General features: G+C 38.0%; 1 protein-coding gene across 6 annotated transcripts in view; it reads right to left on the reverse strand.

Annotated features, from left to right (window-relative positions):
- KNTC1 (kinetochore associated 1) overlaps positions 1–24,775 on the reverse strand; it is a 68,102-nt gene that overhangs the window by 13,870 nt on the left and 29,457 nt on the right. For 4 of the 6 annotated variants that reach the window (XM_004017331.5, XM_060401135.1, XM_042234591.2 and 1 more), the window contains exons 28-51: positions 24,479–24,582; positions 24,233–24,332; positions 23,669–23,803; positions 22,733–22,852; positions 21,079–21,151; positions 19,921–19,985; positions 15,718–15,998; positions 14,492–14,664; positions 13,769–13,866; positions 13,063–13,201; positions 12,421–12,477; positions 11,756–11,919; positions 10,973–11,077; positions 10,548–10,676; positions 9,793–9,909; positions 8,644–8,753; positions 7,103–7,310; positions 5,613–5,702; positions 3,811–3,982; positions 3,666–3,724; positions 3,319–3,535; positions 2,080–2,153; positions 778–988; positions 551–660 (exon numbers count right to left, since the gene is read on the reverse strand). In XM_004017331.5, the coding sequence (XP_004017380.1) occupies positions 551–660; positions 778–988; positions 2,080–2,153; positions 3,319–3,535; positions 3,666–3,724; positions 3,811–3,982; positions 5,613–5,702; positions 7,103–7,310; positions 8,644–8,753; positions 9,793–9,909; positions 10,548–10,676; positions 10,973–11,077; positions 11,756–11,919; positions 12,421–12,477; positions 13,063–13,201; positions 13,769–13,866; positions 14,492–14,664; positions 15,718–15,998; positions 19,921–19,985; positions 21,079–21,151; positions 22,733–22,852; positions 23,669–23,803; positions 24,233–24,332; positions 24,479–24,582 (3,111 nt within the window). The remainder of the gene's footprint in view (positions 1–550; positions 661–777; positions 989–2,079; positions 2,154–3,318; positions 3,536–3,665; positions 3,725–3,810; positions 3,983–5,612; positions 5,703–7,102; positions 7,311–8,643; positions 8,754–9,792; positions 9,910–10,547; positions 10,677–10,972; positions 11,078–11,755; positions 11,920–12,420; positions 12,478–13,062; positions 13,202–13,768; positions 13,867–14,491; positions 14,665–15,717; positions 15,999–19,920; positions 19,986–21,078; positions 21,152–22,732; positions 22,853–23,668; positions 23,804–24,232; positions 24,333–24,478; positions 24,583–24,775) is intronic. The other 2 variants (XM_042234592.2, XM_060401137.1) reach the window with 1 other exon arrangement.

The raw sequence follows: 24,775 nt of genomic DNA on the forward strand, positions 1-24,775 counted from the left end.
GGGCATGACACATGGAATTTACTCTCAGAGGGTTCAGAAAAAATGTTACGGGTAAACATATTATAGGGAGAATGAAGAAGCAGATGTGGCATAATGTTTAAAAACTGACAGATCTGGGTGGAGGATACACAGCTATTCTTTTGTACTATTCTTGCAACTTTTCTGTACCTTTAAAATTATTTTGAAATAAAAAATAATCATATGATCCTAAATTCTAAGCATAGGCCACTTCTATTATATAACAGTTCATCTGAAATCATCAATTAAAAGGAAGAATGTATCAACTATACTTCAATTAAAAAAATACTGGCAAGTGAAAAAAGAAAAGATAGACTAGCTGCAAAATAATATTTAAAGGAAAAGAAAAAGTAAACAACTTCATTAAAATTCATCAGATAACAGAAGGTATTAAAATGCTCAAATGTTCCTTCTAAGATTCTGTACTTCTAATGAGAAGTCATATCATGGCGAGACAAATAATTACCCTCTTCTTTGAGAAGACGCCACTGGCTCATACTCAACAACAGACACCATCAAAGCAAGCACTTACTTCACCAGGTTTGGCAGACGGGCACAGCCATTTTTCCAACAACATGTCCCAGACTTTTTCCAAATTAATTTCATTGACTTCAGCTATTTCTTTAGCAGCTGTGTGAATATCTAAGATATTCAAGATAAAGAATTAAAAAAGACCCCAAGTTTTCAATGCAAGATACCAGGGAATCAAAAGGATAATACTCCTTGGATGGAAAGATACAAAAAGAGTTTTGCCCTCACCAGGATAATCTTTCCCAGATGAATTCTGAATTCTTTGATTTATGCTGGGATGTTCGTACAGACTGACAATGAGATGTACTGGTTTTCCGATCACTCTTAAATACTCTGCAGTGTTCAGCTTGTGGGCTATGAGCACAGCTTCCGTGCCTGATCGCCGGTACTGAACATGAAGCTTCTTCAACAGAGCTTCAGCTTTTTCACGTGTCTCATCCTTTTAAAAAATTCCAAGCAAACAGAAACTTGTTTTCTAAATCTTCAGTGAGACTAAGAATCCATCTTTATCAATCAAGGTCCCTTCCTGCCTTAGTTACACAACCTTAGTATCTACACCAAGCCTCATCTTCTTTCTCCAGTTTAGGTCCCCAACCCTTGAAAATATCTATCACCAGGGTGGGCTGACAAGGGATGCTAGAGAGCACAACTTAACTTAAAAAGAAAGTGGACTCTGACAATCCAGAGAGGTGAGATGAGGGCAGGGGAGGGAGGTTCAAGAAGGAGGGAATATATGTATACTTGTGGCTGATTCTCACTGTGGTACAGCAGAAACCAACACCATGTTGTAAAGCAAGTACCATCCAATTAAAAATAAGTTTTAAAAAAGAAATAGAAATGTGAACCTAAAAAAAAAAAAGCAGAACCTGCACCCTAATGCTCATAACAGTATTATTTATAATAGCAAAGATACAGAAACAACCTAAGTGTCCACTGAGAGAAAAATAGCTATAGAAGATATTCTGTGTGATGTGTGTGTATTTTCCAGGCAAGTGTACTGGAGGTGTATACATATATATATATATACACACACACACATATATACACATACATACATACATATATATATATATATATATATATAAAGGAATATATTCAGCCATAAGAAAGAATGAAGTTTTGCCATTTGCAACAACATGGACAGACCTGTAGGGTACTATGCTTAACAGACAGAGAAAGACAAATATTGTATGATGTCATCACTTATCTGTGGAATCTAAAAAATACACATGAGTATATATGCAAAACAGAAATAGACTCACAGATAGAGAAAACAAACTAGTGCTTACCAGTAGGGAGAGGAAAGCTGGGAGGGGGGCATGAACTATGAATAAAGTAAATAGGCTGCAAGAATATACTGTAGAGCACAGGGAATATAACCCAATATTTTATGATAACTATAAACAGAGTGTAACCCATGAAAATTTTGAATCAGTATGTTGTACACCTGAAACTAATATTGTAAATCAGCTATACTTCAATTTAAGAAAGAAGGAAAGAAGGGCCTTCCATCTTACAGTTCAGACTCACCTGAGATGGAATATTCTGGAGCCACCTCTCAGCTAAATACAGGCAGAATTTCAAACTGGACATCTTGAAGGAACCTAAAGAGATAAAGAAAAGACTTAAAAGAAAATAATAATCCTTTCAAGACTATGTATTTTAGTCAAATTAGCCAGTTTTAAAACAACAGAAAGGCATACTGATTGTAAAAAAAAACAATTTAAGCAGGACAGAAGGAGACAAAGTAGGAAGCAGTCCACAGAGGGCCATCTCTTCAGCTTCTATTTCCATTCCCTAGACCTCTACATTCCTCTGGAAGTTCTCTGTGCAAGTGTGCACATGTGTGTACAAGCGTTTTATCCCAAATGGGATAAGATCATATATGGAACATAATCTGCTGTTCTCACTTAATATATATCTCAGATATCAGCTACATAGTACTCTATTCTATGAATACTCTTTTTTTTAACCAGTTTTTGACAAATGAGCATTTAGAAAAATTACTTATTTTCGACTTTTCTTACAACTGAAAACATGGCAATAAGTGTTTGTGTACCTGTTTGACCACGCGACAGTGTCTAAGGTTTCATTATAGAAAGTACGTATGATTGGAAATGAGAGGGTATGAGTTTATACTCAAGTTGGGCAGTGCCTCTGGCACTAAGCCCCAAGCAAGCAACATAGCATCTTGCTTAGTTCACTGGTGCCTCTTTTTTTTTAATGTATTTATTTAGCTGCTCTAAGTCTTAGCTGTGGCAGGCAGGATCTTTAGTTGCGGCGTTTGAACTCTTAGTTCTCTATACTCTCTTCAAATAGTTTTAGATGTTATCTCAAAAATACTCGAGTTGCAGCATGTGGGCTCTTAATTCCTTGACGAGGGACTGAACCCAGACCGCCTGCCACTGGGAGCACAGTCCTAGCCACTGGACCACCAGGGAAGTCCCCTCACTGGTGCCTCTCTAACATATGACAGTGCTACAAGTGAGGACAGGGGGGCAAATATATTTCTTTACTTATATTAAAAAAATTTTTTTAGCCATGCCATGCAACATGTGGGATCTTAACTCCCTGACCAGGGACCAAACTCCTCCCACTGCACTGGAAGCATGGAATCTTAACCACTGGACAGCCCATACATTTCTAAGCTATCATACTTCTTCTCCTTAAAAGAAAGAGAAGGAAATGAAAGAAGCATCACTTTTTTTTACAAGTTACAAAAACAACACAGCCAACCATTTGAAGCTCAGTTAAAGGAAGAATCCATACCTTCTGGGACATCCTGGGCAAGACTGATGGCGATGGCTACGGCCCACTCTGGGTTAACTATGGACAACAGGTAGCATTCGATGGTTTGCGTGATCTTGGCTATCTCCTTGTTAATCAGTGTCGAGGATTTGCCCTGTGTTAACTGCAGGAGCTTGGGCTTCAGCTTTTTTTCAAATACGTGTTTGGCTGTAGACACATACAGAGTGTCCAAAGAGAACTTCAAAGAAGGGAAAAGCTTTATGACTGACTTATATGCTCACTTTTACAGGCTTTACATAAATTTTTCTGCAGAGGGGCTGAAAGAATTACAGAACAAAGATACCACTTTCACAGTTTTAACCCATTACCTTCATTAATTTGGAAACTAAGAGCAAGGTTGGAAAGGATTCTTCACTGAGTTCTGTAGCTGGAAAGGAAACAAAGATAGTATGATTTACCTATGGAAAAGGTTTTGACTATTCAGAACAATTCAAAAGAGGTTAATGAACATACAGAGAATTTTCCAGAAGCTCTGTGCTGTGCCAAAGAATATTAGGTGAAAAGGCAGTCTAGTTTGGGCAGCTGATGGCAAAGTTATGACGTGCTCCAACATATACTGATGTTCTAGGTCCACTGGGGGAGAAATTCTTCTGTATGACTTCAAGTGTTTCAGAAGACTTAGTGCCTGTATTAAAATAAAAAGGTTTTTTCCTGTGAGATTAAACTAATTGTTAAGAGTTTTATGTTTAATTCTATACCATCACAGGATTCCATTCCTGGGACAGTCTCTCCTGATAAAGATGATCAAAACCTTTAGTAGTTTTACCTTTTAAACGATTATACTATTCTTCTAAACCATAACTTTTGTGATTATTAAAGAAATTACACTAATTTCCACTGGAAATTAAACCACCACAATGCTGTTGCTGGTGGGATGTCTTAACTCCACAGTTCGAAGTTCTCTATAGTCTCTTCAAATAGTTTTAGATGTATCTTAGAAATACTCGATTTCACTCTAAGTACATAGGCAGTAGGTCTAAAATCAATCCTCTATGTCCTCTCTCAGGGCTTCCATAGCTTCCCAGGTGGCTCAGTGATAAGGAATATGCCTGATAATGCAGGGGACATGGGTTTGATCCCTGGGCCAGGAAAATCTGCTGGAGAAGGAAATGGTAAACCCCTCTAGTATTCTTGCCTGAAAAATCCCCCGGACAGAGGAGCCTGGTGGGTTACACTACACGGGGTCACAAAAAGTTGGATACGACTGAGCGACTGTGCACACATGCATCTTCTTTTAAGTTTATCTCTTATATTTTGGGGGCTCGTATAACTTTTTTTTTTTTAACTGTACCTAAAGGCTTGCAGGTTCTTAGCTCCCCAACCAGGAACTGAACCCTGGCAGTGAAAGTGCTGCATCCTAACCACTGGAACGCCTGGGAAATCCTTGGGGCTTGTACTATTTTTTAAATCAACCCATTTTCTTTTGATTTTTAAAAGCTAATTTGAGAAAATATATAAGTTCCTATGACCAAAATATGTAAAAGAATAGGAAGTTAACTAAAAAAAGTGTTAGTTGCTCAGTCGTGTTCCACTCTTCGAGACCCCATGAACTGTAGCTCTCGGGCTCCTCTGTCCACGGGACTCTCCAGGCAAGAATACTGGAGTGGGAGGCCATTCCCTTCTCGAGCGAATTTTCCCAACTCAGGGACTGAACCCGGGTCTCCTGCACTGCAGGCAGATTCTTTACCATCTGAGTCACCAGGGAAGAAGCCCAGTAAGCTACTGCAAGTACTCAAATAGAATTAAGTCCAGGACCTATCTAATATAGAAAGCTAAATCTGATTCTGGGTCTTACATGCTTTGGGATTTTTTTGCCAGATGACAAATATTTTTGCCTTAATTCTTCTATATCAGTCTTTTAATGGCTTTGTACTTTTGGCGAGTTTTAAATTGCCCCTGTAGAGTAAAAATTGGATTAAGATAGAACATGGAGAGGGGACTTCTCTGGTGGTTAAGACTTTGTACTAGACTCTATACTTCCAATGCAAGGGGTGCAGAGTCAATTCCTGGTTGGGGAACTAAGATCCTATATGCCACAAGGCGTGGCCAAAAAATAAAATAAGATAAAGCATGGAGAATAAAAAACTCTTTTTACTCTGTATCCCTTTAAAGAAAAGGAAATAGAGTAAAAAAAAAAATGTACAGTTTCAAAGGAGCTCAGAGAACAGTTCAGAAAGACACCAAATAACAGTAATTTTTAAAAAATGATCTAAATTTAAAACATAAATTTAAAATCTATGATATATTTGTTTTACCTGATTAATATTAATGTTGGTTATCTTCTCATCAGCTCTTTCTATGACTTTCAAGACAACTTCAATCATCTCATAGTCATAGGGATCCAACTGCATAAAAACAAAAATACATCAAAACTAAAGATGTTGCCAGGCTAGTTGATGTTGCCAGTTATGTTCATCAGCACAGATTACAAATATAACACCTCAGTGCATTACCGTATTAAATTATTCTTTTAAAAAATGAACTAACATTTTCTCATCTCTAAAATCAACTCTTAGAATAAACACGTGTGCTTTTAAAACATCTTGAAAGCTCTTTTTTAAAAAACCTGTGTGAGGCAAAGTTGGTTGAATAAAGAAAAATGTTCTTAAGGGACTAAAAGCCTAGAAAAATAAACATATAAAAATTTTACTATTTTATAAGGTTTTTAAATTAAAATTCTATTTCTGTCTTTTATGATGAAAAAATTAGAACAGGATAAAACTGACCTTTTTTTGGAAATGACATAATTAAAAGTGTGGGCCTCCCAGTAAAACCTTTTCAAAGAACTTCATTACAGCTATAATCACATACAAGCTACAAAAACTAGCTGGGTGGTATCTATATATGCATATAAAGAGAAAGGAAATATTTCCTTTGTTCCGTTTCTGCCCACATACCATTACTTAAATAAAAAAATTTAAATGGCAACTAAATTCACATGAATAATAACACTGAACAAAGTGAGAAGATGATTTCTATAGTACCTATAAATTTTGAGCTGGTCTATATTATTTTTGGCTGAATGACAGACAAAACTTTAACTGAAGTATTTCTTGCAGTCATATAATTTTATTTCCCCATCCATCCACCTTCATTCCCCCATCAAACTACCCCTTGACCTCAAAGTTCCAATTCTTAGAAGATCCCCTAAAAACAAGAAAAATCAGACAAGAGCACAAATGTGTGTATGAAGATATTCCTTGTAACAACTTAGAGTAATTAAAATTTGCAAGCAATATAAAAGTCCATTCATAAAAGCCTGGTTAAACACAGGATATTTCATCCACATAATGGAATAATAAATACATAACTACCAAAAATGGGAGCGATGTCTATTTATTGACATGTAAAATATGTTAAATGAAAAAAAGAGTAAAAAGATAGTATATTTAGTCTAAGATCTAAGATATCTACCAAACTATTAACTTTTTATTTATAGGAATGGGATTATGGGGAAACTTACTTTTTGATTTATACCCTTCTTTGTAGTTTGATCTTTTTCAAAGAATGTGTGCTATTTTTAAAAGTCTGGAAAAAAAGGGCTATTTTTATTTGGGTAGGGGGAAAACAGGAAAAGTACTATATTAAATTATAATAAGAAAACAGAAATCTAAAATTTTCTGAAAATACTTTACAGAAAAACATAGGACTTACTTTTCCAATTTGTTACCATATATACCTAATTAGTTAAGGGTAGGAGGGCTGTTTGAAATGACCCGATGCATTCATTTCACCATTCATCTACCTTATGCAGTATTCCACTAAGACTGATGACCAAATCCTTTGTGCTTGTCAGTAAAGGAACCATCTCGAGGGCTTTGGCCAGGAGTTTGGAGCGGGGCTGCTTTGCGGATCCTGCGCTCACATCTTCCTGGCTCTGGCTGGCATTCGTGTTGTGGAGGAGTGTTTCAATGAACAGCTGAAGGGCCGCATCAGCATCCAGCTGAAACGTGCTGAAATGAGCATTCAGTTATACATGAATCTCCCAGAATGCGTGCCTTTGTAGACAGAGCTTCTCGCAGAAAACTCAGGTTTACACACGACAATTTTAAAGTCATTCCCTGAAATTCTAAAGGTCATCTAAATTTATTCAGTGGGACTGCCTGAGGCAAAAGAGTCACTGTCAACCAAAGAAAAATCACCGATGCCATGTGAGCATAAAGATGGTGAAATGAGCCTGACAGAATTAGAGCTCTTTAAATTTCACAAAGGAGGTCAATACCAGAAAACAACAGGCAAAAATCTCCCAGTTTCAATTAAAAAAGAAGAGGGGGTGTGTGTACCTCATTCTGGCTTTGCAGCAGTCCAAACTGAAGAATGGCAGTTTTGTTACACTGGAGTATAGGTAAATCAGAGCTACTTAGAGCTATGAGTAGCATCCTGACTTGCAAGTCCAGGATGGTGACAGCCAGGGACAATACTCCCCACCACCCGCAAGGACAAAGAACTAGATCCCTGTCTGGTGAGGAAGGGCACTCAGCAGTCTCACTATCAAGAACTCAAGATTCCACTCATCTGTCACAAACTGGGTGAGGGTTACGCCATCCGTGGTATTTTAGAAATGATCACTTATTATCTGACCTCGCGCAGGGCACCTGAGAGGGGTATGTTCACTCATACGTAAACTGGTGATAATATACAATAAAAGTGAAATGAGATGTGTGGAAAACCACTTTGAAACTAATAATGGGTCAGCAGATTTAATACCTAAATTTATCAGACAGATAAAACTCAAATGTAAATTACAAATTGTTTGACTGTTCTTATTACACTAAGCTGTATCTATAACATTTATTCTTAGATTTTTTAAGTTATTTTTTTAAAAAAATTCTCCCTAAATCATACTTTCCACCAATTTTAATTTAAGACTGCTTTGAGCCCCTAAGTTGATCTGATACAGAAGTTTACTTGCTTGGAAGAACATCACAAGCTTCTCTGACCATGTAAATGGTCTGGATTCTGGAACACCTATTAAGACCAGAGTCCTTGGCCTCAGATCCACTGAATCAGAACCAACAGAGGGACCCAGGAATCAGTATTTTTAACTAAGGGCCCTAGGTGATGCTTATCATGAGGCAAGCTGGGAAAACACTAAACAGTGAATTTAAAAGGTGATATAAGAGAATTTAATCTGGTTTGGATTTACTCAGTGTGGGGCTGAGCAAAAGAAAACATCAGAGGTCATGGGTCATGTGTAATAATTATTGTTAATCACTGTGTTCTCTCATTAGGATTACCAGTTTGTAACGCTAATAGCAAAAATACCATTGAGATTTAAAGAATAACCTGCAATATTCCAGAATGATGCTTGTGTCCATATCTATATTCTTCACGAGAGCTTTGATGAGGTCTTTCTTGGTGAGAAAATGTTGCCTGAAAACTGGCTGGAAAGAAATCTAGAAATAATAAGAGCAAAAGAAAAAACCTGCTAAACTGAAATGTATCAGAATAACGGTACCATCGTGTTGTGCCCTTTCACTGTCCAATTTTACAGAGAAACATTTTTCTATAGCTCCTTCAACTTTTACATTACTCAAGTTGAGCATCACTCTGAAATTTCAGGTCCAAAATCTCAGTCATACTAACCCCTGGCGCTTCATCACTAAAGTATGGCAGTTAGCAACAAACAGTCCCATTCTGGAATAGGAATGAGGCTTCAAAATACATATTCAAAATATATTCTACAGTGGTTCCACTCCTGATAAGCCAACTATTTGCAAATAAAATAAAATGCTTTATATTCACAGTAAAGACGACAGGATTTTGTTTTTGCAAATTGAAAAACAAGGGCCACTTACTTCTCCTGGAAGGAGTTGCTGAAGCTTAGTACACCTGTATTTACATTTACATATATTATCTTTAACTTACTAACACACAATAAAGTATGATGTTAAAGGGCTGCCCTGGAATAGCTTTAAATGTCAATTAATACTAGATACATTCCTAATGAGGAGGCTTAGTAGATGAAATATCAAGCTTCTAATTTACTTAAAAATAGAGCAAAATGAAAATGAGGCAAAAGGTCCTTATTTCTTTGAGATTGAAAATGTGGGTACTTCATTTACCTAAAACTTATGTGCCATAGTTTATATTTACATATAACCCCTCCAAAGGGCTTTCCTTGTGGCTCAGTGGTAAAGAATCTGACTGCAAAGCAGGAGACATGGGCTCAATCCCTGGGTGGGGAAGATCCCTGGAGGAGGGCACAGCAACCCACTCCAGTAATCTTGCTGGGAAAATCCCATGGACAGAGGAGAGGAGTCTGGTGGGCTACAGTCCATGGGGTTGTGAAAGATTTGGACACAACTTAAGTCACTGAGCACGAGCTTAAGCAACCTCTCCAAAAGGAAAGGACAATGAGTCCTTTGTTTTACATTTTTCAACTGGGTAATTATCAGAATGGATGAAACCTCACAGCACTTGAAGAATACTCACACCAAGTTTACTAAGACGAATACCCCACCGGGCATCAGTACTGAGTTCACAGAACTTAAACTTCGTTTCTATTTCCTGACAGAGACTGGCCAACTGAGAGCCCACCAGAGATATTGCCTAAAAAGTTAAAATAGAATTAAAATTCAGTTGCAAATAGACAATGTTTTGATACTTTTTATGCAAAACTCAACGATAAAAATCATAATCTTCAGTCTTTCTTTATGGTAACAGTTGGAATGTTACATGTTGCTTTGTAAACCATCATTACTTACACTTAGGTAATAATTACTTTGGTAACTTGGCTTTTAGTGTGATGCCATAAATTTAGTCCGGATTTCTTTCATAAGAAAAGGCCCAATTTGAGCTATACTACAAGTAAAATCCCCACAAAGGGCAAATTTTAAAACAAACATTAAAGACAAGTTTCGCATCCATTAAACTTGTCCTATGAAAAAGAACTGGCCCGTGAATCTAAGGTTTCAAATACACTAGAATAAGTATAGGCAGTGAGGTTCTGTGGCTGCATACAGATTTAGGAAATAAAAAAATACAATTCCCTGGGTTAAGCAATGCTTAGGATCTTCATATGCAATCTCTGGTGTGTCACTAGTTAAGGAAAAGCTAATAAAAACCATGTGAGTTAGCTTGATGATGCTTCTGCTAAATCTTGAAAATCTGGTGGCAAGGCCAGTTTTATTTCTTTTGCTAAATCTTCAATTCTTCAGGAACCAAAGGTGTGCCTCCTTAGGTCATACCAATATTTTGTCATAATTCTGCCATGCTTTATCTGTGAGCTTCCAGAGATTCTCAAAGACTTCTTTTTGCGGTAAGAGAGTGCAGTACCCCAGTGCCAAGTCGAGATCCACCAGGCGACAATTAAATACCTGTAGGGAGAAAGCACCTGGAGAAGCAAGTTCCTCACAATTAAAACAGAACTCGGTCTCTAATGGCTGATTTGCCACTAAATTTCATTTTAGACTAAGAAAGAACAAGCATTGCACAAAAAGTTATTTATAGTAAAATAGTTCCGACTTGCTGCTTAGATTTCATGTCTTTTATCACTATTACAAATTTAAGGAAAGCAACTCTAGCAAGTTCTACGTGACAGAGCACACCTTCAGAAGCAGTCAGGGTTGGGGCAGTGGGGCGGGAGAGGAACTTAGCACAAACAAATACTCACTTTGTACAAGAGTGTGGTGGCATTTCCCCTGATAAACGTAACAGCTTTCTCTTTCAATTCCATAACAAGGTGCCTGGATTTAACTAATGGGGCCTCTTCAAACAACTTAATAAAAAAAAAAAAAGGAAAGAATCCTCAGGTCCATTTCTATGAGCGCTTTGAAAACTTTCCTTAAATATTAAGGAACTTTGAAAATTCACCATCCTATGCAAACAGCACTGTCATTTAATCTATAATGACAGAAAGCTGGGACGTGAAGGGGAATTAACTGGGAAAGGACAAAAATAGAACCTTTTAAAATACTCTGTACCTTGATTATATGTTGGCGACAAGGTGAAAATACATTGGTCGACATACTTAAAATACGTGCATTTAAATTTTGAAAGCTGTACTTCAATAAAGCTGTTTTTTTTAAAAAAAGAAAAACTGGCATTTAGTAAATATCAATTAGAGTAGTAGAAATGAATGCAATTCCTTCTGAGACCAGCTTCATAAGCAAGTTATCGATAGATACCTTGTCTTCTAGAGTCTTTTCATAATGTTGTCAGGTAATAATTACAATAGTTTCGGCCACAGTAAAAACAAAGAGCAGATGGACAATTTCCGATAAAATGCAAGTATACATTTTTGTAGATGTTCAACAGATGTTTCCTAAACCTGGCAAATAATCCATTTCCTCACTACAACGCCAAATGGGAAAACGTGGGCCCCAATTCCATTGTTTAACAGTGCTTTCGTATCTATATTCTTGCAAACTGAAAGTATTTGTTCTCGAAATAATACCTTTTCGCTCAAACTGGCATTCATAAAGCTTGACACAGAGTGCTGAAGGCAGGTACCAAAAGAACCAATCACAAATTTTAGGGCCAGTTCCCACTGACTAGATTCCTGAAGGTTCTGAAGCAAGGCAGAGATGGAATTGATAACAGGTAACATCAGGCTGTCTCCTGTGAAATGATAAAAAAGAATTTTACTTGAATAAAAGTATTTTAATCTTTAGATATTTTTTTTTTAAAACAAAGACCATATTTGGAAACTGTCTTCAGGGACGGTCTACTTCTTCAATGCACATAATAGTCATAGAATTGGTTCTCAAAGTTAGTAAATGAGAGTTAACAAGAGGTCTGATTGAAACCGGGAAATAGTTAAGTACATGGGTATGGAGGTACTTTGATTTTAACTTGCTTATTCTGAGATGCCTTAAGTCATGAGCTGAAGAAAACCATTTCTCTACTTGGAAGACCACAGTGTAGAACAGATTCACAAAAGTTAACACTAGATAAGCCAAATGACCCACTCTCCTGACTGTTTGGAAGAGTAACAATGTAACAGTAGTAACTAAGAAACTAGGACATTGTATCAGGTTCATACTCAGGATTTAAAGAACTTTCTGTACTGGCATATTTACAAAATTGAAACAGTGGTTATACATGTTTGAAGCCAAATACCTTCACTGGCGAAGCAGTATGGTAAACTCATAGAATCCAAGGGATATCTCTTGCTTTCTACAAAACAGAATAAATTCAATAATAACTCTTTCATAGAACACATAGTCCCAGGGATACTTTAATATTGTGCTCTTATCAAATAACATTCTAAAGCAATCTGCTACTTAAAAAATAAAAAACCCCAAGTATACATACAGAAAAATACACAGAAAAGTGTACATCCAGACCAAGAAACAGAACACTAAGAGCTCCCAAAAACTGCCCCCTTGTCTCCTTCTGGTCAACCCCCCAAGAGTAACCACTATCCTCATTTCCAACAGCATGGCCTCCTTATAGCTTGTTCTTTATGTAAATGAAATCATACAATATGTATTCTTTTATTCCTTGCTTCATTTGTTCAGCATTATGCCTATAATATGGAGAAGAGCACAGCAACCCACTCCAACATTCTTGCCTGGAGAATCCCATGGACAGAGGAGCCTGGCAGGCTATTGTCCACAGGGTCACATAGAGTTGGATATGACTGAAGCAACTTAGCACGCACACACTCATGCCTACAATTGATTCATCCATGTTACTGTGTGTAGTTCCAGTTCCAAACCCAGAAATACACAGGAAAAAAATATTACAGATGAGAATTACCAGCCAGAGGTACAAGTGACGAAATCAATTCATAGATGACAGGGAGCACCATCTGTGACTCAAGAACTATTCCATCTTCACTGAAGAAGTCACAGTAAGACCACTCCTCATATGGATCTTTATGAGTTCCGAAAGAAGTCTAAATATCAAAGTATACAGAAAACACATAGATAAGGACACTGTGGGACACAGATACCCTCTTCACTGAGTAGAATCCAGAATCAGACCTGTTAGAGCCCAGTGTAATTTTAGCCAGACTATAAAGTCTGTTTCTTCTGATCGAGGGCTTAAAATAATGCTGCTTTAAGTTAAATTATTGCTCAGGGCATTTCCTGGCAGTCCCGTGGTCAGGATTTGGTATGTTCACTGTGGGGGTCCGGGTACCACTCGTGGTCAGGGATGATCCCACAAACTGTGAGGCCAAAAAATAAAATAAAATAAAATAAAATAAATAGTTACTCTGGACAATGTCCAGAGATGCCTTGTTTGAGGCCCACTGTTTCAAAAGAGTGCAGCAAATTAAAGCCAATAAATGTGACTAGAAAAGAGAAGTGGTCTCACGTCCTTAAGTAGTTCTCTGGTGTACAGTAAGAAAATATAAGAGGTTGATTCAGTATTTTTATAAACTATGCAAATAATTTAAAAGTGGTGTATAATGGATTGGGCTGGGGTTTTGTTTAAGGGAAAGAAATTCAGAGCAATTTACTTTCGTGAGAATTCCACAATCATCCATTTGGCACTGTCTGGAAAGCTCCACTGCCATCAAAGTATATTTACAGAGCTCTAAGGCATCCAGTAAAAAATCTGAAAGTGGAGAAAAATCATTAAACTATTATTTTATGTGTTTAGAATAACAACAACAACAAATCTTTCTAATAATTATCATTCAAAATCCTAAGACAGGCCACAAAGTAGACAGAAAGGTTTTCACATAGCTTTGACTACCCTAAATAATACAGGTCAATATTTTTCTTAAGCTTGACTGGGAAGTAAGATCAGATATGGGGAGGAAAGGAATTTCACCATCCCCTGAAAATGAGTATTGTCAACAATCAGAAATGACATTGCTGGGACTTCTCTGGTGGTCCAGAGGCTAAGCCTCTACACTCCCAATTCAGGGGGCCTGGGTTCGATCCCTGATCAGAGAACTAGCTCTCACCCGCTGCAACTAAAGACCCCGCTTGTTACAACTAAGACCTGGCATAGCCAAATAGATAAATAAATATATTTTTTTTAATGACATTGCTAACTTTGGGAATATTTAAAAATAGTAATCCCCACAGAGATTCAATTATAAGTGCCCCTTTGTGAAAGGGGGTAACGATCTCTCCATACCTTCACATGGCCAGTTGTAAGAGGAGAGCATTAGCTACACAAAAATGGAATGAAGCAGAGAACATAAAACTATGTAGATTATAAATCTTGTCACCTGGACTGCAGATGGTGGCAGCCTGGCATGCAAGCTCGTGTATCTCGGAGGGAAGATTTAGACCCACAGGTACTGTCATTGGAACACCACTGGCCAACATGTGACACAGCTTCTGACACGTCAGGAACAGGAACTGCCCAGTGTCGGTATTGCAGTGATATTTAAACAAGTCCCTTTAGAAGAAAGCCAGTATCAGAAGTTAGAACACTCACATGGGAAGCAGATGTGTTTGCCTTACTTGGACTAATGTATAATCACTACCAGCATGTACAATGTCTTTAAATGTTTTCACAGTCTACAGTGAAAACTCGCTTGGGGTAGTGTTGTAGTGCAGGATGACCTACACTCAATGGTTCAGTTATCTGAACCACTCAGATACTTGAGGGTCAGTTACTAGACTTCTACACTCCCTCTTTCTGACTCAGGCGACCAAGACAGGCTCTCAGGGTGAGAAACCAAGAGTCATTTCTGCGGAAGTGAAAGGGTCACCAGCCCTACCTATCTTTTTACATTTTTTATTGCTTCTTGAAAATTAGGCTTATAGCTTTAAAAAAAAATTGTTGATTAAATTATAGTTGCTTCACAATGTCGTATTAGTTTCTGTTGTGCAGCAAAGTGAATCAACTATATGTATACATATATCCTCTTTATATATACATGCATATACTCTTGTATATATATGAGTATAGATACATACATATACTATTTTCTCTTTTTTTGGATTTCCTGTTTGCTGCTGCTGCTGCTAAGTCACTTCAGTCGTGTCCGACTCTGTGCGACGCCATGGACTGCAGCCCACCAGGCTCCTCTGTCCATTGGATTTTCTAGGCAAGAGTACTGGGGTGGAGTGCCATTGCCTTCCCCAGATTTCCCGTTTAGGTCACCACAAAGCAGAGTTCCCTGTGCTATACAGTAGGTTCCCATTAGCTATCTATGTCATACATAGCATCAATAGTATCTATGTGTCATCTCAATCTCCCAATTCATCCCCCTCCCCCATTCCCCGTGGTGTCCGTATGCTTGTTCTCTATGCTTGTATCTCTAGTTTTGCTTTGTAAATAAGAGCACCTATACCAATTTTTTCGGATTCGACATGTATGTGTTAATATACGGTATTTGTATTTCTCTTTCTGACTTACCACCAATCCTATCCTTATCATCAAAGAAATAAATGAAGTCGGTGTTCCTTTCTGATGAGCTGTGTGATCTGAGGACTAAGAACTCACCTGCATTTTCTCAAGGCAGCTTCTACGTTCCCATCGCTCAAGGCCCTCAAGGTCAGCTCGGCTTCCAGCTCTTGCCTGGACACCTGCAGGGTCAGCGCCTGTCGGTGCAGCTTGGACTCAGCGCTCAGCCTCTGTTCCTCAGCAGCCCGGGGCTCTGCTGGCCTATAGGGTTTGTGTTTAGCCTGTGCAACTTGGTGAGCTTTAATGTGCTGCTCCCGGAGCTCTGCTACCAGAGAACTCTTGCTGTAATCTTCAAATGAAAGAAAGACCTCAAAGTTCTCCTGCAGTAAGGCAAGCGAGACAAAGCCCCATGTCTGTTCAGTTCATCCATGGCTGAACATCACTGGTGTGTCATGAATCTCTCTTTTCTCCCTTGTAAATTAAGAATTTAAGTCTCTATATTTCAAAAGTAACTTATATAAAGGTTGGGACTGGGGAAAATATCACTTTCACCCAGGGTTTTCCTAACTTCAACACTGCTGAGTGTATTTGGCTCAGTAATTCTGTTGTAATTCTAAACCTACTGCAATTCTCAGTAATTCTAAACCTAACCCTGAACAGAAGGAGAAAGGGGTTAAGTACTAGGTTTGTGCAATTCCACCCTGGCAGCTTGAAGAAGCCAGCTGTGCTGTTTTCTGTAATAACCCCTGGTTGGCTTCTAACTCCAGAACTAGGATTTACTTTTCCAACCCAATAAAAAAAGTCCTCCTGAAGCCTGAGGAAGGGCACCAAGAGGAAGTGAGGGGGACTTTTTTGACACCACACTTTAGAGCAGCGTTTCTCTACCTGCCAGATAACTGTTTCCTGCAGAGGCTGTCTGGGTACAAGAGGTTGTTTAGCAGCATCCTTGGCCTCTCCCCACTACACCTGGCACAAGGAATGCTCCACAAATAGTAGCATAACTAAACACAGCTTTGCTTAGATCAAAACTGTTGCTTTAAAAGATCTGCAATTTTCAAATGTAACAAGAATTTGGAGAAGTTAACTCATGCTGAGTCCTGGCCTGGGTGCTTTACATGAAGACATCTATTGTTTAAAATGGAAGGTCTCAAACTTTAGGGGTGCAGCACCTCTTTATACTCTTAAAAACTATTGAGGGGTGCTTTCCAGGTGGCTCAGTGGACAAGAATTTGCCTGCCAGTGCAGGAGACAGGTTTGATCCCTGGTTCAGGAAGATCCCACAGGCCGAGGAGCAACTAGGCCCAGGAGCTGCAACTACTGATGTCTGTGCGCCCAAGAGCCCAACGATAGAAGCCACCACGAGAAGCCTGAGCATCACAACTAGAGCGTAGCCCCTCCTCTCTGAAACTAGAGAAAAGTCTGCACAGCAATGAAGACCCAGCACAACCAAAAAGCAAAATAGGGCCCTCCCCCAAATTTTAATGAGATATCAATGTCTACTGTATTAGAAATTAAACAAAAATTTAAAATACATGAGCATATAAAAATGTACATTCTATCAGCCTTTGGAGTGACAATGTTATCACAGCATGAAGCTTCTGAAAACCCCGCTACTCTCATGAGAGAATATGGATGGAAAGAACAAATCACTTCTTATTTTTCCTATAAATATAGGTTTAATCTGATGGACTCCCTGAGAGGGTCTCAGAGACCCCTGGGATTCCATAGGCTATTCTTTGAGAAACCGTGGTACAATAAATTGAGATAAATTATTTCTTCTTTTAATACTTCGAGATAAAACAGTTGAGAGTTACATTTGCCATTTACTTCAAGTTTTCACAAAGAGATCCTTGTATGTACTCCATTTCCTACTTATCGGCGAGCCCCGATAGCCCTTCTATTTACAAAGTCTTTTCACATTAGGAAAGACCTGGAGCCAAAATAAAGTTAATTTCAAATTTCACATCTGAAGACAGTTAATCCGTTCAAAGTGAACAGAAATTAATTTTCAAGAAAAAGCAAACTGCCTAGAATGAAACTATATAGAAAAAAAGACATTATGAAGTAGATAGTCATCTTTTGGACCGGTTTCTACATAAAATTTGCTGTCTTTCACAATATTTTGAAACACTATGGTTTCTCAAGTTCCTCCTCTATAAAGGAGAATGGTAATAGTAACCTCTGTGGGGAGCTACTCTGACAATTAGATAGCACATGAGAAGCCCCTAGAATCATGTATAGTACATGCTAAGAACTAAGTAAGTGATGGCTACTGTTAGCCATCATTCAGGGTCATTGGAATTAAATAATCTATACAGATACCTTAAATCAAAATGGTTTTTTAAAAAAGGCATAAACGATTGATAGAATATAGTTTAAAAAGAGTTGTTATTCAGTCACTAAGTTGTGTCCAACTCTTTGCAACGCCATGGACTGCAGCACGCCAGGCCTCTTTGTCCTCCACTGTCTCCTGGAGTTTACTCAAATTCATGTCCATTAAGTCAGTGATGTTATTTCATCCTCTGCTCTATTCTCCTTTTGCCTTCAATTTTTCCCAGCATCAGGGTCTTTTCCAATGAGTCAGCTCTTTGTATCAGGTGGCCAAAGTAACGGAGCTTCAGCTTCAGTATCAGTCCTTCCATTGAATATTCAGGGTTAATTTTCTTTAGCATTGACTGGTCTGATCTCCTTGCAGCCCAAGGGACTATCAAGAGTCTTCTCTAGCATCACAATATGAAAGCATCAATTCTTTGTCACTCAGCCTTCTTTGTGGTCCAGCTCTCACATCTCCACACTACTACTGGAAAAACCATAGCTTTGACCATACAGAGCTTTGTCAGAAAAGTGATGTCTCTGCTTTTTAATACTCTGCCTAGGTTTCCAAGGAGCAACTGTCTTCTAATTCCATGGCCGCAGTCAGCATCCGCAGTGATTTTGGAGCCCAAGTAAAGAAAATCTGTCACTGCTTCTGCTTTTTCCCCTTCTATCTGCCATGAAGTGATGGGACCAGATGCCATGACCTTAGTTTTTTAATGCTGAATTCTAAGCCAGCTTTTTCACTCTCCTCTTTCACCTTCATCAAGAGACTCTTTAGTTCCCCTTCGCTTATATGCGGGTATTTGGGTCAAGAATCAACAGTTAGAATCTTACATGAACAACTGACTAGTTCAAAAAAGAGAGAACATTTCTTAAAAAGTTAAAACAACACAGAATTGCCATATGACTCGGCAATTCCTCTCCCGGGTATATACCCAAAGGCACTGAAAGCAGGAACTTAATGGATATTTGTACATCCACGGGCAATGCAGCATTATTGACAACAGCCCCAATGTGAAAACAAACTGAGGGGCCATCAAGAAATAAACAAAAATGTGATAGAGCTGTACAGTGGAATATTATTCAGAGGAAGGAAGGAAGTTCTATACATCCTACAACATGAATGAACCTTGAAAACATTATACTAAGCAAAAAATGTCAGACACCAAAGGACAAATATTGCATGATTCCACTTTTATGAAATTTCTAGAAGAGGCAAATTCATAGAGATAAAGAGTTGATTAGAGGTTACCGGGCGCTGCAGGAAGAGAGGAATGGGGAGTTATATTGCTGAACGATGCAAAGTTTCTGCTTGAGGTGATAAAAAGCAGACACCGGTGATGGTTGTACAACATTGTGAATGGAGTCATCACCACTGAATTGTATATTGAAAAATGGTTAAAATGGCCAATTTTACATTGTATGTACCTTACCATGATTTAAACAGTAATGCAGTACATCGAAAGGGTTAGCGAATTATACATACACTTCAAATGGATGAGATGTATGGTGTGTGAATTATATTGTATTAAAGCTGCTTCCAAAAAAAAAGAGACAGTGGTAAAGAATCTACCTGCCCAATGCAGGAGACACAGGTTCAATCCCTGGTTCGGGATTGAAGTGGTAGAGCAACTAATCCTGGGCACCACAACTATCGAGCCTATGATTTACAGTCCGGGAACCACAACTATTGAACCTCTGCACCACAATTACTGAAGCTTATGCGCCGCTAACAAGAGAAGCCACCACAATGAGAAGCCTGAGCACTGCAACTGGAAAGTAGAGAAAAACCCTGCACAGCAAGGAAGACTCAGCATAGCCAAAAGTAAATGAATAAATAAAATTACTTGTTTAAAAAAGAGAAAAGGAAAACCAGTATATCTAAAGTTCCTGAAGGCTGGTGCAGAAAATCTTAAGGAGGAACTGATCATTTATGTCAAATGCACTGATTAGCCAGGTAATAATGTCCAACATGGCTTAACTTACCTGTAAGCTAGCAACAGTTTTAAACTGTTTCAAGGTTTCTTCCCATTCATCCTTCTGTAGATTGTCTGTAATTCAATTTTTAAAAGTTATCGAAGACATCCAAATTCTGATAGTATCAGAATTTTTAAAAGCTAAAATTTTAATTCACTTTGGTTTTCTCAAATCTTCAGTAGTTCTTTTCAGATTCTGATAGAAGACAATTTAAGTAAGCACAAAAAGAAATCTAGGGAGGGAGGTTCAAGAGGGAGGGGACAGAAGTAAACCTATGGCTGATTCATGGTGATGTATGGCAGAAACCATACAACACTGTAAAGTGACTATCCTCCAATTAAAAAAGAAGAAACCTAAGTATTCTCTTTGAAAGTAGAAAAGAGAAGTTTTTTGGTTACATGAGAAATGGCAATTTTTCTGAAATAAATTCTAGATTTTTTTCCCCCAAGAGAGTTACTTTGGTAATTATTCGTCTGTTCTAACTTTTCTTATTGGAAATAGTACATTTATTTTTTCAAACATTTTGGCCACACCTCAGGGCATATGGGACCTTAGTTCCCTGACTGGGGATCAAACTCGAGCCCCCTCTCCATGGAAGGTGGACTCTTAATCACTGGATTGCTGGGGAAGTCCCTTGCTAACTGTTTTAAGTTCAAGGTTAAATGGTTTTTTCCTCAGTCATAATCAAATGGTAAATGAGCAATGTGAGTAAACAGTGTAAGGCACCAGAGAAATCTAGCCTGGTATTAAACAGTCACTGAAGTATATACAAATGATGAGCTACTCTTAGATGATTCTGCTCTTACACTGCTAATCAAAAGAATAAGGCAAGGAAGGCTTTTCCTGAAGAAAAATGTGTGGGATCAAACAAGACAATCAGAAGATTTCATTGGTGGTCCAGCGGCTAAGATTCCACACTCCCAATGCAGGGAGCCCGGGTTCAGTCCCTAGTCAGGAAACTAGATCCCACATGCTGCAAAAAGAGCTGGTGCAGTCAAATAAATAAATACTACAAACAAACGAATGAAAACATACAGTCAGAGCCAAGCAAACAAAAAGATACAATCAGAGCCTGTGCACCAGTATGGCAGATGTCACTGATAGCTGCTCCTGAAAAGGATCAATTTTAGAACTAAACCAAAGTAAGGGAAGAGAAATGGAAACTACCTTTCTGACTGTTGCAAAGTATTTTAAGAATGTCCACTGATGTCTTTGCTACAGACAGTCTCCAGGCCTTGTCCTAAAAAGAGAAATGCAAATAAAGTCTATTTCTTCTATCTGCCATTATATAGGTAGTGCATATATAAACAAATACATAAAAAGCACAGAATCAGAATAAATAATAGAAATGGCTGAACAGTTGTAAGGTCTGTGTTATAGGGAGTTGGGCACTCAAGGAAAGGATGACAAATGAATACTATATAAGCTGCTGCTAAGTTGCTTCAGTCGTGTCCGACTCTGTGTGACCCCAATACGAGAAATACCAAACGGACTCTTGGATGTATGATTTAGGGAAACCACAGAATATGCAAATCTCCCACATCACCTTTCAGTTACACTGTAATTAATAAGCATTTGGATTTTGTTTCTTTTAATAAGCTTATACTTATTATTTGAGAAAACCATCTGGATAAAGCTCTGGAAAAGTTAAAAAAACTGAACTTGTTTAGTATAGAAATCAGAAGTCTAAGAAATAATCATTATCCTCAAGACCAAAAAAGAAAAAAAAAAAGTTTTTTTTTTAAGATAAGAAAACCAACTGGGGAAAAGCTTTAATTTAAAGAAATGATGTATGTAAAAGGCTTAGTAAGGGTCAGGTTCATATGAAGTACTCAAACATTTTGATCATGGGTTGTAGTTGAAGCTGGTGGTTGAGAACACAGAGTTTTAAATGAGGCGCTGCCACTTTCCAAATACTCTTGGGAAAGCCACTAATTTTAAAATTTTAGTTTCTAAACTCAATCAGTAAGGAGCTAACAACAGGGCCTCCTTCACAGCAATGTTTACTGCTTTACTATAAGGAAGAAATGGTAATCCATTTGAAGTACTTTAATGCTTAGGAAACAATAAGAGGATAATAAATTTTAGGTGTTTAAAAAAATCATTTCCCTAAAGGTAAAAAAATGACTGAAGTGGAGACTTCTCTGGTGGTCTATGCTCCCAATGCAGGGGGCTTGGGTTTGACCCCTGGTTAGGGAACTAAATCCCAAATGCAGCAACTAAGACCAGGAGCAGCCCCCACCTCCAAAAAAAAAAAAAGCGGGGGGGGGGGGCTGCAATGGGAAAAAAAGGAAAAGATTGAAGTGAATCACTGAGAAAGACTGGCAAGTAAGTATCTGCAAAGGTTTTAAAAACTCACCTCCCCTGGATAAATTAGGTTTTTGGTCCCTTATCTGTCTATCCTAAATTGGCTTTCTGATAACTGCTTCTAAATTTCAAGGTTCTGTTCTCAGATTAGATATACATTGTTTCTGTGGCTGACATTACTTGAGAGTAATGATTATGCCCCATGCAATGTAAAACATTGTTTACACTTTAAGGCATCAGGGAAAACTATGTCCAACAGGTGCTTTAATTATTCCTTCTGATCTGCAGATCCTAGATTACTCAGTGTGGGCACAGAGGCCCTGCTCCAAGGCAGTCATATTTGCTTTTTATTTCTATATGATAACTTTTTGACACAGTAAACGGGGATTTTCATATTAGGCCACTGTAGCACTGAGAAGGACAAATACTCTTACCTGTGAGTCTGTCTTCTATCCTATTGATAAATAGCCATAAAAACTGGATTTATCTTCATTTTATTGAGTAAAAATCTCACCTCATTAGAAGTATCTGGTTCTTCCTGTAAAGCCAGTCGTGCCCATATGATTACTCTTTCTGCAGTTTTCTTAGCTTCAGCAAGAGGCAAAGACCTCAACAGAAGGACACAGTCTTCACCCTACAATCAGAGTTTGAAAGGAAGAAAAAACAGCTGGTACTGGGAAGCAATGATTTGGATTTACCTCTTAACTTTATTATTTAAAGATGAAATGATATCATTTTAAAAAACAGATTATGATTCCATGGTTTAAACATCTGAAAATTGTTTCATATGACAGAAAACAAAAAAATTAAAATACTACCCTTTGTAATTCTCAGGTATGCCTAACAGTTTTAGAATTATATAAAGACACTTAAAAATACAAAAATAAACCCACATCCTATTCTGGAAACAAAGGGTCTTATAGCATACATAAAACATGAGCTAAGCTTTGTTAACTACCAAAGACAATGAAAGCTCTGCTGCTGCTGCTGTTGTGCCGCTTCAGTCGTGTCTGACTCTGTGCAACACCATAGACGGCAGCCCACTAGGCTCCCCCGTCCCTGGGATTCTCCAGGCAAGAACACTGGAGTGGGCTGCCATTTCCTTCTCCAAAGCATGAAAGTGAAAAGTGAAAGTGAAGTTGCTCAGTCATGTCCGACTCTTCGCAACCCCATGGCCTGCAGCCCACCAGGCTCCTCCGTCCATGGGACTTTCCAGGCAAGAGTACCGGAGTGGGGTGCCATTGCCTTCTCCCATGCAAGCTCTTTAGGTACTCACAAAATACTTTAAAAGAAAAAAAACTATAGATAGAGGCCAATCTAACGCCTAATGTTAGTATAACTTTGCTTTAATGCTTATCTTTTTGTATAATTTGATAGTTAAATCTTTAAAAAACTCAAAACAAAGAAACCACATATGGATAAAAGTAAGAATAATATAAACCTTTCACACCTGTTCTCTATCAATCAGGTCAATAATCCTTAGACTGTAGATTTCATCTTTAGGCAACATATATGCTTCGGCCACCTTCAAAGCATCTTCTAAAGAAGATGGGACGTCTTGTTTGAGAATGTATCTAATCACCCTCTGAAATAGAGAGAATTCATATTTCTTTGTTATGAAATCTCACAGAGAACCCAGAAATCATGTTTATGTAATTAAAAGAATGTAGCAAAAACTAAACTGTATGAAGAATTAAAACACAATTTGTATTCTGAATTTAATGACAATCCTTTCACTTTTTTTGGTTCCCCTTAGCTTTATTGAGATTTAATTGATAAGTAAAAATTATATATATTTACAGTACACAAATTATGATGTAATCTGCTTCTTTAGCTCCTTAATTATCTGTTGTCTTTACTGTTTTAATAACTAATCAAACACTCTGTTAACATCCTATCTAACAAAAGGAAAGTAGTGAAGAACCTAGGTATATGAAAAAACCCGGTCACATTTCCCATGGTGTTCTAGAAGTGGAACAAAAGTGTTAAAAGAGTCTTCAATTATTGGACTTACCATTATTTCTTTGTTTAAGAGATTCACCTCCCTTATTCCATAGCCTCGTAAAAGTTTTTTCATCTCCATTAGTTTGTAACTTTCCTGTAATAGTTTGACCCTACAAGTAAATTTATTGATATTAACATGGACTATCTTTGTTATGAAATACTAAGAGACACAGTAAAGGATAGAAAAAAATGTTAATTTCAACTCAAAACAGTTTATCCAACACCGAAAAAGTATATCAGGAGACTGTAATCTTACTTGGGATGGTCCATCTCTAGGTGCTGTTTCACCAGCTGCTCCACAGCTGCACTCCAGGGGACCACGGCGGCATACATTATCTTGAGCACAGCATCAAATATGAGCTACCAAGACACACACACCAACAGTGACTAGCCCTTGGATTTACGTTTCATGCAAATTAACAATGCTGCTCAATCTACAGCAGGTGCCCTGTATCTGCTGTATGGAAACTCGAGAATATTTCATCTTCTGACAGCAAAACCATGTATTTCTTCCATTAGTCACACATCTTAAGTCATTATTTTCTATAGTCTC

Source organism: Ovis aries, chromosome 17, assembly GCF_016772045.2.
Source record: "Ovis aries strain OAR_USU_Benz2616 breed Rambouillet chromosome 17, ARS-UI_Ramb_v3.0, whole genome shotgun sequence".
Classification (NCBI taxonomy): domain Eukaryota; kingdom Metazoa; phylum Chordata; class Mammalia; order Artiodactyla; family Bovidae; genus Ovis; species Ovis aries.